The 13,238-nt window shown below is 48.3% G+C and overlaps 2 protein-coding genes across 5 annotated transcripts in view; both read right to left on the bottom strand.

Moving 5' to 3' along the window:
• MTR (5-methyltetrahydrofolate-homocysteine methyltransferase) overlaps window positions 1-9,024 on the bottom strand; it is a 48,444-nt gene extending 39,420 nt beyond the window's left edge. Inside the window, exons 1-5 of one of the 2 annotated variants that reach the window (XM_080651121.1) lie at window positions 8,757-9,024; window positions 7,353-7,567; window positions 6,255-6,344; window positions 3,632-3,701; window positions 906-998 (exon numbers count right to left, since the gene is read on the bottom strand). In XM_080651121.1, coding sequence (XP_080507247.1) covers window positions 906-998; window positions 3,632-3,701; window positions 6,255-6,344; window positions 7,353-7,567; window positions 8,757-8,790 — 502 coding nt within the window. In that variant the 5' untranslated portion in view covers window positions 8,791-9,024. Of the gene's footprint in view, window positions 1-905; window positions 999-3,631; window positions 3,713-6,254; window positions 6,345-7,352; window positions 7,568-8,756 lie in introns of those variants that run through there. The other variant, XM_080651122.1, reaches the window with a different exon arrangement.
• A 1,265-nt stretch (window positions 9,025-10,289) lies between these two features.
• Window positions 10,290-13,238, bottom strand: part of ACTN2 (actinin alpha 2) — a 45,498-nt gene continuing 42,549 nt past the window's right edge. For all 3 annotated transcript variants that reach the window (XM_080650884.1, XM_080650886.1, XM_080650885.1), the window contains one exon: window positions 10,290-12,710. In XM_080650884.1, coding sequence (XP_080507010.1) covers window positions 12,552-12,710 — 159 coding nt within the window. In that variant the 3' untranslated portion in view covers window positions 10,290-12,551. The remainder of the gene's footprint in view (window positions 12,711-13,238) is intronic.

The following is a 13,238-nucleotide window of genomic DNA, read 5'->3' as shown; positions in this document are numbered from 1 at the left end:
CCACAGGACCCAGAGTCAAGTCCCGGCCACCCACATGCACCTCAAAATCCTGTGAGACCCAGACCTGGCCGCCCCCCGCCCCCAATTGGGCTAGATCCAGACCCGGCCAGTCCCACCCTTGTCAAGCCCCGCCGGGCAGGGGACGTATCCTCAGGTCCCCTGGCCTGGCACCGGGAGGTGGGCACAGCCTCAGGTCCCCTGTCAAGCTCCACCAGCGGGGGGGGGGGGGGGGGGGGGGGGTGCAGCCTCAGGTCCCCCATTAAGCCCCGCTAGGTAGGGGGTGTGGCCTGAGTTCCCCTGACCCAGCACTGGGGGTGCACCTTGAGATCCCCTGTCAAGCCCTGCCGGGTGGGGGACACAGCCTGAGGTCCCCTGTCAAGGCCCACGGGGGTGGGGGAGGGTGTAGCCTCAGGTCCCTGCTGATTGCTCGGTAAGGCTCCTGATGGGAACTTGGCCTCAGCTGTGGGTGCAGCCATCTTTGTGACGGAGTGATGGTTAATTAGCATATTCCCTCTTTATTAGATAGGATAGTTTGGACTGCTTTGTGATAAATAAACTGGAGATCTAGTGGGTTATTCTCTCATTGACCAAGGCTGGGTGTCCATAATTTCTCAACTTGTCATTTTAAAGCTTTATTTTGATTGGTCTTATTTCCATAGCTGATAAAGAACACAACACCAAGTACATTCAAAAATAAGTTAAAAAAAAAAAAAAAGCCACAACAAAACACACACACACAACTGCTAACTTTCTTTTGAGACATATACTATATTCCAGGAAGTGCTGTAAGCCCTTCATGTGGATTAAGTCTCAATAACCCTGAGACAGATGTATTACCGGTCCCATTTTACCAAAACACAGCAGTACTTGCTCGAGATCAGTAAGTATATGTGATGAATACTCACTGATGTTCCTGAAATCTGGTCTTTCCACAGATGGAGACACAGAGAGTGTCTTGTTAGTTGGACCCAGTGCTCCTGCCACAAACCTCTTAATTCCTTTGGGAAAGAAAAGCAAGTGTGAAATCTCTGAATTGCTCCAGGTTTTGAATCAATAAGGTGTAAGATTTCCCTAGGATACAGGGCTAATAATCCTTTGACCAATACTCTGAAATCCAGAAAGCACAAAAAAGCTCAAACTTTTCTCTTAATTCATTTGACAATAAAACTCAACCTCTCCTGAATGAACAAGAGGCTTATTGATAGTCTTCCTCCCACTTAGAGGGATGGTTCATAGATTTTACTGCAAAATTTGGTTATGGGGTGTCCTGGATCCTACTGGAAAAATGATGAAATAGGAGGAAAGCAAGATGGGGGCATAGGTAGACACCTAAACTGCTGCCTCGCACAATTTCAAAACTACAACTAAAAGACAAAACGGACATCATCCAGAACCATAGGAAGGCTGGCTGAGTGGACATTCTACAAATCGAAGGAAAGAGAAAAGCACACTGAGACTCAGAGGAGCTGCAGGAGGCAGAGGTACTAAGGCACGCACGCGCGGAGAGCACTGGCGGCTGAGTGTGTGGCTGGCTTTCTCAAGCAGGAGGGAGACAAAAGCTCCCGACTGCACGGAACTCCAGTTCCGGGCGAGACTCTGGGGACCCAGACTCATTCGGAGAGAAACTGGACTGTCTGGCAGTGGGCGGAACTCAGGGGTGGCTTTCTCTCAGAGGTGCTTGCAGTGATTACCGCGGGACACTGAGACACAGGGGCCTATCAGGGCAGGGCTGACGGGAAACCAATGCTGTCTGCTCTGCCCTGAGACTCCGCCCCATCCAAGCTGAGCACAGAGCCTTCTTCAAGTCTTATCTCATAAGGGTGTCTCCAGCACAGAAGTTCTCCCAGTGCAGACACAGCTGATCCTCACAGCCAATTGGCCTGGAGGTCAATTCCTCCCAGTGATACCAACAACAATCAAGGCTTAACTACAACAAGACTGTGTACACAGCCCACAAAGGGGTGCACCAAGAGTGTCTACCTAAGGTAACTGGGGAGGCTGAGCCACTGGGCCCTGTAGGACACCTAGCACACAAAGCCACTCTATCAACTCAGGGAAGCAGCCAAAATGCGGAGACCAAGAAAAAGATCACAAATGAAAGAAATGGAGGAAAGCAAACGACTAGATATAGAGTTCAAAACCACGGTTATAAGGTTTTTCAAGAATTTCCTAGAAAAGGCCGATATATTTAGCGAGCCCCTTGAGCAGGGGTGGGCAAACTTTTTGACTCGAGGGCCACAATGGGTTCTTAAACTGGACCGGAGGGCTGGAACAAAAGCATGGATGGAGTGTTTGTGTGAACTAATATAAATTCAAAGTAAAGGAGAGGAGGGGAGAGCAAGAGAACCAGATAGAACAGCCGGATCCGGCCCGTGGGCCGTAGTTTGCCCAAGGCTGCCCTTGAGGATTTGAAAAAGGACCAACTAGAAACTAAACATACACTGACTGAAATAAAAAATATTATACAGAGATCTAACAGCAGACTAGAGGATCGCAAGAATCAAGTCAAAGATTTGAAATACAAAGAAGCAAAAAACACTCAACCGGAAAACCAAAAAGAAAAAAGAATCCAAAAATATGAAGATAGTGTAAGGAGACTCTGGGACAACTTCAAGCATACCAACATCAGAATTATGGGGGTGCCAGAAGAAGAGAGAGAGCAAGATACTGAAAACCTATTTGAAGAAATAATGACTGAAAACTTCCCCCACCTGGTGAAAGAAATAGACTTACAAGTCCAGGAAGCGCACAGAACCCCAAACAAAAGGAATCCAAAGAGGACCACACCAAGACACAGCATAATTAAAATGCCAAGAGCAAAAGACAAAGAGAGAATCTTAAAAACAGCAAGAGAAAAACAGTTAACTACAAGGGAGCACCCTTACGACTGTCAGAGGATTTCTCAACAGAAACTATGCAGGCCAGACGGGAATGGCAAGAAATATTCAAAGTGCTGAATAGCAAGAACCTACAACCAAGATTACTCTACCCAACAAAGCTATCATTCAGAATTGAAGGTCAGATAAAGAGCTTCACAGATAAGAAAAAGCTGAAGGAGTTCATCACCACCAAACCAGTATTATATGAAATGCTGAAAGGTATTCTTCAAGAAGAGTAAGAAGAAAAAGGTAAAGATAAAAATTATGAACAACAAATACATATCTATCAACAAGTGAATCTAAAAATCAAGTGAATAAAAAAATCTGGTGAAGAGAATAAACTGGTGAATATAATAGAATCAAGGGCAAGAAAGGGAGTGGACTGACAATTCTTGGGGGGAAAGGGGTGTGGAGGGTGCGGGAAGAGACTGGACAAAAATCGTACACCTATGGATGAGGACAGTGGGGTGGGGTAAGGGCAGAGGGTGGGGTGGGAACCAGGTGGAGGGGAGCTATGGGGAAAAAAGAGGAACAATTGTAATAATCTGAACAATAAAGATTTATTAAATTAAAAAGAAAAATGATGAAATATAGGGCAGCTACACACGTGATCACCAGGCCAATCCAAAAAACTCTGCATTCTCACATGCCTGGCTTCAAAGTGTTTCAGTAAGTAATCCTTTTCTATCACCAGGTTACAGCTGAAACTATCCAAGGAACCATCTTTGTGAAAAAGGGGAAACGCTCCTCACCTGTCTGGACTGTGATCTCCTCGGCCGCTTTTCTGGCCACGGCCGCAGAGCACTTGTTCATCCGGTAGACCTAGCACAGAACTACAAACGTTAGCCCGTCCTTTTTCTCCACGTGCTCAACAAGGAAGACCTTCTAAAACCCAATGTCACTCACAGTAGGGAAATGGGGAGTGAATTAATTTGAGGTCTGAATGAAATCCTGGCCAAGAAGGCCCACCGGCGACCCCAGCCTGAAAGGCCAGAATCTTTGGAAACTGCTTTTGGTTCTTCTCCCAAAACCATGAGTGAGGCGGCAGAAGGACCATCTCTGGACCCCTGGCATGGCAGAGAATAAGCTGGTGTCGCTCAACAGGTTTTGAGATTTAGAAAAAAGAATAGCGTGGGGAGCAGCTACAGCGTTCGGACAGGATCAAGCCTCGGACTGACGTGTGGCAAAGCCACATACAAGTCCCAGCTTGGAGGGCCAAGCCCTCCCAGCACAATTAGAGCCAAAGGCTATGGTTGTATGTAAGCCTGACCTTACAGTCTGACTCTGCAGTCCTAGGTAGCTAAGGGAAGTGGGCTGCGGGGTGGGGGTGGGGGTGGGCGGGGTACAGCACGTGCTGCCTAAAGAAAGCTTGATGGAGTTCAGAGAATGGCAACAACAGGAGAGAAGCAGATTTGTAACTCGCAAGAACATTGTAAACATCTTGCCCTTGTCTTGCTTTGTGTGATCTGACTGTAAAATAAAGCTTCAGCTTACAGGCTGGGTCACTATTTCCTCATCCAGGCACAGTGATCCACCTGGTCCCAACTGCATTCTCTTGTCTGTTTTCTTTAATCCTTCACCGCCCCTTCTCAGGTTCACCCCTGGACGCAGTTCAAATACTAATGGGAAAGGCACAGGCTTTAGACACAGGAGGCCTGGCTTTCAGGCCCACCTCGTCACTGTCAGCCTGCAGGCAGTTCCCTTAGAACCTCTTCAGGCCCTGACTTCCTTCACCGAACAATGGTTGTGAGCGATGGTTCTGAACTTTCAGTAGATTATTAACCTCTTGATATTTGGTAAAGGTCCATGAACCCTCTCACTAGGAAATAAAAGCAAGTATGCACAAATGTACAAAGCACTACCTACAATTTAAAGAGGGACAAGGCTGCCCTAGCTGGTGTGGCTCCGTGGACAGAGCATTGGCCTATGGACTAAAGGGTCCCAGGTTTGATTCCAGTCAAGGGCACATGCCCAGGTTACAGGCTCAATCCCCAGTGGCGGGCAGCCAATCAATGATACTCTCTCATCATTGATGTTTCTCTCTCTCTCCCTCTCCCTTCCTCTGTGAAATCAATAAAAATATATTTTAAAATAAATAAATAAAGAGGTCAAGGCCTCCTGAAGGGCTCCCACAAGCCAGGGTCGGAGCTCCCACTAATTTTAAGATCCTCTGTGCCGTGGATCCTCATATTTGGCCATTAAAAAACCATCATACCCTAAAATAGGGGTTTATCAAACTAGGACTCCCAGAGCAAATCTAGCCTGCTGCCTATTTTATAAATAAAGTTTTACTATAACACAATCAAGCCCATTTACACATTTTCAATGACTGCTTTTGTGCTACCGTGACAGAGTTGAGTGGTTGCAAGAGAGACTGTATGTAGCCAACCAAGCCCCAAATATTTACTATGTGGCCCTCTACAGGAAAAGTTTGCCAACTCTGACCCTAAAAGAACACACAAGTAACTGCAACAGAAATTAATTTTCCACTGGCACCCAAAAGGCTCATGATGACACTTATATGAGGTACTAGAGTAATCAGATTCACAGAGACTGAAAGTAGAACGGTGGGTGCTGGGCCTGGGGGTGAAGGGGAATAGGGAGCTAGTGTTTAATGGAGACAAGAGTTCCAGTTCTGCAAGATGAAAAGAATGCTGTGGATAGATGGTAGTAATAGTAGCACTAATGTGAATGTACTTAATGCCACTAAACTTATACTTAAAAATGGTTGGGATGCTAAATATTACGTTACATGTATTTTGCCACAATTTGGAAAAAAAAAGGAAATCAAATCTACCACGCAATACTTAAAGAGGCCTCAGGAGCCCTGACTGGCGTGCTCAGTGGTTAGAGCGTCGTCCCATGCACCAAAGGGGTCAGGGTTTGATTTCCGGTCAGGGAACATACCCAGGTTGCGGGTTCAGGTTCAATCCCACCCAGGTTGGGGCACCTATGGGAGGCAATTGATAGATGTTTCCCTTTTACATCGATGTTTCTCTCTCTCGCTCTCTCCCCTTTTCCCTCTCTCAAATAAATAAATAAATAAATAAATAAATAAATAAATAAATAAATAAATCCTCAGGTGAAGTTTTTTAAAAAGGCCTCACAAAATAGTGCACACAACCAATCATTATGCCTTTATCGAAAGTCACTGCATAATCATCATTTTTATTTGATTACTACTTGCCCATAAAAGAAGCCGGATGAAAAATGAATGGGCTGCTATGTTCCTAAGCGGAAAAGAATCAAACCATTTCCCTGAGCACAAACAACAGATAACTAGGCGTTCGCTTCAGGTGGTCATCTCACTAGTAACTAGCGATGTGCTAAACACTCACGAACATCTTAGTTATTGAAGGAAAATGGACATCTTACCAAGTGCTCCAGGCCATAGTCAGCTTGGGCAACATTAGTGCTGCTAAAAGTGTTTGTTTCAATGATATCAGCCCCAGCCAGCAAGTAATCCTGTAATGAGATAGAAACGTCAACGCTGAGTTTTAGAATCCCTGTCCCCCGACAACAAACATGCCTCTTCAACACCATCACCCCCAAACAGCCTCTGACCAGTTACTAAGCATAAGGCACTGCACTCGAGGCCAGAGACGCAAAGAGATGTAAGACGCGCACAGAAAGGCGGGTGGTGTAAATAAACACAAAACTTGGCCCTAGCCGACTTGGCGCAGTGGATAGAGAAGCCTTGGGCAAACTACGGCCTGCGGGCCAGATCCGGCTGTTCTATCCGGTTCTCTTGCTCTCCCCTCCGCTCCTTTACTTTGAATTTATATTAGTTCACACAAACACTCCATCCATGCTTTTGTTCCGGCCCTCCAGTCCAGTTTAAGAACCCATTGTGGCCCTCGAGTCAAAAAGTTTGCCCACCCCTGGATAGAGCATCTGCCTGGGGACTGAAGGGTCCTGGTTTCGATTCCAGTCAAGAGTCCATGCCCTGGCCGAAACCGGTTTGGCTCAGTGGATAGAGCATCGGCCTGGGGACTGAAGGGTCCCGGGTTCGATTCCGGTCAAGGGCATGTACCTTGGTTGCGGGCACATCCCCAGTGGGAGGTGTGCAGGAGGCAGCTGATCGATGTTTCTCTCTCATCGATGTTTCTCGCTCTCTATCCCTCTCCCTTCCTCTCTGTAAAAATCAATAAAATATATTTAAAAAAAAAAAAAAAGAGCCCATGCCCTGGTTGCAAGCTCCATCCCCAGTAGGGGGCATGCAGGAGGCAACTGATCAATGATTCTCTCTCATCACTGATGTTTCTACTTCTCTTTCTGAAATCAATAAAAATATATTTTAAGACAATAAACCCAGAATTTGACCTCAGACAGGTTCACACAGTTTTGAGAGCTGTGTCAAGTGTCTGTATCCTCCAGAGCACTCAGTACAGTGTTCTGCCCTGAGTACATGAAACGGTGTGACGGTGTGAGGCGTGGTAGGCTGGAAGGACCCCGAGCGTGGTGACAGGTTACCTTATGGATTTGATAAATGACATCCGGTTGAGTTATACTTAGGATGTCATTGTTGCCTTTCAGCGGCAGGGCGTGATCCTTAAATTCCTGGCCTCGGAAGTCCTCTTCACTCAGCTTGTGCCGCTGGATCATGGTCCCCATCCCGCCATCCAGGACCATGATCCTCTCCCGCAGGACGGCCTCGACCTGGACCCCTAGGGTTTTCTTCACGCCCGCTGTGAAGAAAGGGAACGGGTGACTTTAAAAAATGAAAGGGGATCATGTGATATTTATTTCTCTGACTGACTTATGTCACTTAGCATAATGCTCTCCAGCTCCATCCATGCTGTTGCAAATGGTAGGAGTTCCTTCTTTTTTACAGCAGCATAGTATTCCATTGAGATCAACCAAAAGACTTGTATGTATGCATATAAGCATAACCAATGAACAGAGACAGCAGGGGGGTGAGGGCATGTATGAGAGTGGGGAGGCGGGACAATGGGGGATACAGACACATATGTAATACCTTAATCAATTTTAAAAAATCAATTAAAAAAATGAAAGGGGGAAAAAGATGTGTGGAGAGAGGGTGTAGAGTCCTTTGTAACCATTCACAATAGGGAGTAAGGAGGGCTCATAAAAGATGTGCTCATAGCCCAAACCGGTTTGGCTCAGTGGATAGAGCGTCGGCCTGCGGACTGAAAGGTCCCAGGTTTGATTCCGGTCAAGGTCATGTACCTTGGTTGCAGGCACATCCCAGTAGGAGGTGTGCAAGAGGCAGCTGATCCATGTTTCTCTCCCATTGATGTTTCTCTTTCTCCCTCTCCCTTCCTCTCTGTAACAAAGCAATAAAAATATATATATTAAAAAAAAAAAAAAAGATGTGCTCATAGCTCCACAACGTTAGAAAAACGCTGCCCAAAAACTTTTTCACTGAGTTATTACCACGCCTAATGCAATAAAAGATGTACACAGCACAAACTCACTGGGGAAGCACGGGCGGGGGAGGACGGGGTGCCGGCCGGGAGGACAGAGTGGCGGCGGGAAACGGCGGGGTGCGGGCGGGGGAGGAAGGGAGCCGGAGAGAGGATGGGGTGCCGGAGGGGAGGACTGCGTGGTGGCGGGAAAGAACGGGGTGCCTACGGGGAGATGGACACGGGGTGCCGGCGGGAAAGGGCGGGGTGCGGGCGGGAACCGGAGAGAGGACGGGGTGCCCGCGGGGGAGGACGGAGAGCCGGCAGAGGGGACAGGGTGCCGGCGGGGAGGACGGGGAGACACGTGGGCGCCCTGGCTGCTCCGGAAGCCCACGGGCGCCGCCGTCTCCCACGGGAATCCTGCGGGGCGTCATGGGTGCAAGTAGCACCGAGACCCGGAGCCCACAGCGCGCGTCAGGCAGCCCCGCGACCGGGCAGAGCCGAGTGTTACCCGCGGGCGCGCGCTCCTGTGGCGCGGGCGACATGCCGCTGGGGCGGCCCGCTCCTCCGCCTCGGGCGCGGGACGCAGCAGGGCGGTCTCCACAGGGGACAGCGGAGAGCGACACCGGCCAGCGCGGGGTGCGCCACGGAGTGGGGGCCGGGGAGCCAGGGGCCGGGGAGCCGCGGACGTGGCACGGGAGAGAACGACGTGCGTGCTGGAATCGGCCGCCTCAGGACGCAGTGTTTCTGTCGCAGCCGATCATCCACGCGGAGCTCCCGCCCCGGGGCAGTGATTGGTCTGTGCGAGCTCTTCGCGGCCGCATTGGCTACCAATCGCCTGAGGCTCGCCCCAGGGTTCTCTGGGAAATGTAGTCCGGTCCTCACTCGGATCCGGAAATGCAGCCGCATGGCGTCTTGGACCGTGGGTTGTGTGGTTAGCGGACACTGGATCCGCGCTGTTGGTCCCGCAATGCTGACCCCGCGCTCCTGACCCCTCACTGCTGGTCCCGCAATGCTGGCCCCCCACTGTGTGCAGCTCAGAGCTGGGGCTTGAGTGGAAGGCCAGGTGCTATGCGCCTCCCGCTATAGCCTGGTGCTGGGCGAGATGCATGTACGGCCACTTACAGACAGATAGCATCTTTACTGAGTCCTACTGTGTGTCGGACATGGGAATGCAAAGACAAACTGTCTCCCACCCCCATCTCCACCCCCACCCCCACCTGTCTTAGAGCAACTCACGACCTAGGTTAAGACTAATAATCGAGCCCACATTACAGTGACAGCAAAGGCAGAGATTGGGGTGCTGCACCTACAAACCAAGGAACCGGGATTGCCGGCAAACATCAGAAGCTAGAAGAGACGGGAAGGATTCTCCCCTGTAGATGTCAGAGGGAGAAAGGCCCTGTTGGCGCCTTGGTTTTGGACTTCTACTAGTTTCCAAACCTGTGAGACAATACATTGTTGTTGCTTGAGGCCACCCATTTTGTGCTACTTGCTTATAGTAGCCCTAGGAAATAATACAAATGCATCTGTAGTGGATGGGAACACTGCAAAAAAGCCTCCTCTTTCTCTGTAGGAGAGAATCTAGCATCTTATTTTGGTGATAATCTGCTAGCCCACTCCCAACCCTCACCTTCACCCTCACCCTCACTCAGCTCATCCCACACAAACCCACTGTATAGAGATAAGACCTTCAGACAACAACTGGGTTTTTTGTTGCTAATCTTCACCCAAGGATACTTTTTCCATTGATTTTTAGAGAGTGGAAGGGAGGGGGAGAGACAGAGAGAAACATTTATGTGAGAGAAATATATTGATTGGCTGCCTCCTGCATGTGCCCCGACCAGGGCCAGGGATTGAGAGGATTGAACCTGTAACCGAGGTACATGCCCTTGACCGGAATGGAATGGAACCTGCAACCCTTCAGTCTGCAGGCCAATGCTCTATCCACTGAGCCAAACTGGCCAGGGCCAATTAGACCAACCTTAATTCCTCATCCCAAATTTACCCCCTACCCAACCAGCTGTTTCTAATTCTTTTTTTAAAATATTTTTTTATTGATTTCATAGAGGAAGCAAGGGGGAGTGATAGAAATATCAATGATGAGAACCATTGATTGGCTGCCTCCTGCATGCCCCCTACTGGGGATCAAGCCTGCAACCCAGACATGTGCCCTTGACAGGAATGGAACCCAGGACCCTTCAGTCTACAGGCTGATGCTCTATCCACTGAGCCAAACCGGCTAGGGCCAGTTTCTAATTCTTTATGGCTGGCAAAGAGTTACCCAAAGGAGAGTTTTTAAATATGATGGCAATTTTAAGTGAGGAAGTTTGTGGTTAACCAAAGAAACGGGCTATTCTTTGAAAGAAAAAAAAAAAAAAGCATGGATTCTTTTTCTTTTATAAATTAAGTTTAATTGATAATTCAGCTTCAGAAATAAAAATAACTTCTAAGATGAGAGTATAAACATGTTTATTAAGTGTTTTTCAGAGTTTATCTCCTTTCTTCGTTTATTAGCAGGTAGTACTAATCTATTCTCTTGCCTGAATATTGTAAAGCAGTGAACATTTTAGGCAGCTGAGCTCCCTGTACGCACCCTAAAACACCCCAAGTCCCCCTTGTGGCTTCAGAGGCGGAACGACTTCCCAGTTTTCCCTTAATGTTTATGGCTGGAATATAGCACCTGCTGGAAGTAGAGAGTCAGAGTTCCTCTAAACATCACCCAGAGTGTTTGGCGTTACACACAGGGACTCGGGTATTTCAGGAACTTGCTACCTACCAACTACTTAATAAAAATGAAGCAAATTAAATGAAATTTTTGAAGGTTAAAGGTTCTACACGGGCCAATGCGGCAAAAGTATGAAGTTACCAAACAGGTATGAAAGGAAAATATCACATTTCCAGCTGTTGGTGGCAATCCACCAAAAATCTGAGAAAGCAGACGGTGGGTAACAGGCACATTACTGCTTTTCTAGCAACACGTGAATTGCTGCTTGCAACAGTTTTTGTTTGTTTGTAATCCCTTTCCTGATCATTAAGGACTCAGATGTAAACAGAATTCCTGCTTTCTTCTCTACAAGCTGTCCACGGGATGGAAAAACAGAGGGGGAGTTACAGCATAAGGCAGCCCAAACATTGGAACAGATGAACAGTCAGGAGAGCAGAGGATGCTGGGAGCATGAGGTGTCTGTCCTCTGTGGCAGGGCTTCAGGTGTGGAGAGAGCCAGACCCAGGGCTCGGCACCCAGTCACAGTGGTGACCGCACGCTGAGTGCTGGCAAACAATGTCTCGTCATTCCTACTGCACAAAATGCATTCCCCCAAATATGTAAGGTCTGCAGTGCAAGCTCTTACCTCTACTGCTGCTAAGAATGAGTCCTTGCCTACGAACTCCTCCTGACCAGGTCAGAAAACCAAGGGCATAAAGAAGTGCGGCCTGGTGAGCAATCTGGGTGCCGGTCTCGGACCCATGTTCTGTTATAAACTATTGCTACAGAAACCTGTTTATTTAAAAACAAACAAACAAAAAAAAAACAAAAAACAGAGCCCTTGCCTACAGTCATCTCTTCCAAACCTGTGCTACCAAGCTCTAGGAAATGCACAGAAACCTGGACTCAATACGTAAGCCGGACACATTCGTTGTTCCTAGTGGCTACGTCTTCCTCTCTGGCAAGCAGACCGGCTTCTGTGATTCCTGAGGTCTCTGCTTTGGACGATAAATAAGGCATTGAAATCCACTACCTGGACTGCATAGTCCTAAACAACGAAGAGCCGACTATAAACTCTATTTAAAATTTGTTAAGTACTAAAGATATTTTGGGTCGTCTGGTTCCATTCCCTGGAAGTTCCGTTTCACAATATTAAGTTCAACTAAAGAAACGATAGTACTTAAATATTGCTAATCTTTGGATGAGAAGGTAGAACACGAATATCCCAAATATATTCCCCTCACAATAATCACATAAGCCTACTTAAGAATATTTTTAAAGATATCAAACATTTACCAAATTTTTTCTTCCTGGTCTCAAATCTTGGGTATTTGGGAATTTCCCATTTTGTACTTCTCTTCTGTCCCTAGAGCCTCCTCATTTCATACTACTCAAGGAATTTGCTTTGTTTGAGCAAAGAAACAAACCAAAAAGCCCTGATATTCCATTGCATGTAGCTAACAATGCCGAAATAGAGAAACCTATTGATGAAGCACACTATGTCATAAACCATTACTGAGCTGCAAAATCTCTCCCCGTCCCTTCCCTTAACCAAGCTCATCCAAGTCTTTCCCTGCTGTGGGCGGGCGGGCACTGGGCTCACAGGTCGCTCTCCCCGTAGAGCGCGGAGGAGAAGGCCGCGTAGTCCAGGGCGCCAGGCACCGCGCCTGGGCCCTTGTAGGCTGGCATGCGCCCCAGGCAGTACTGCGCCTGGTCCGGGGGCAGCTCGCGCCGCAGCTCCTCCGCCAGGATGTACGGCTGCAAGAGACAGAGAGGGGTTTGCAAGTCAGTCGGGGAAACCCTGCAACAGGTGTGCTCGTGCTGATAAACAGCTGGCGTTGATGCAATTTTAAAAAGGGTACAGCCCTCACTGGTTTGGCTCAGTGTCTCTAGACTCTACCAGGGGTCCTCAAACTTTTTAAACAGGGGGCCAGTTCACTGTCCCTCAGACCGTTAGAGGGCCGGACTATAGTTTAAAAAAGAAACTATGAACAAATTCCTATGTGCACTGCGGGCCCGGGACGCGTGGGCTGCTAAGCAGGACAGGCAGCGGCACCGGGCGGGCCGGATACATGTCCTCGGCAGGCCGCATGTGGCCCGCGGGCCGTAGTTTGAAGATGCCTGCCTAGACTCTAGAGCATTTTGTGGACTGAAGGGTCCCGGTTTCGATTCCAGTCAAGGGCACATGCCCGGGTAGGGAGTGTGCAGGAGGCAGCCGATCAATGATTCTCTGGCATCATTGATGTTTCTATCTCTCTCTCCCTCTCTCTTCCTCTCTGAAATCAA

The sequence above is a fragment of the Plecotus auritus genome, assembly GCF_963455305.1.
Source record: "Plecotus auritus genome assembly, chromosome: 14".
In the NCBI taxonomy this organism is placed as follows: domain Eukaryota; kingdom Metazoa; phylum Chordata; class Mammalia; order Chiroptera; family Vespertilionidae; genus Plecotus; species Plecotus auritus.
This window is presented reverse-complemented; position numbering and strand designations above follow the sequence as displayed.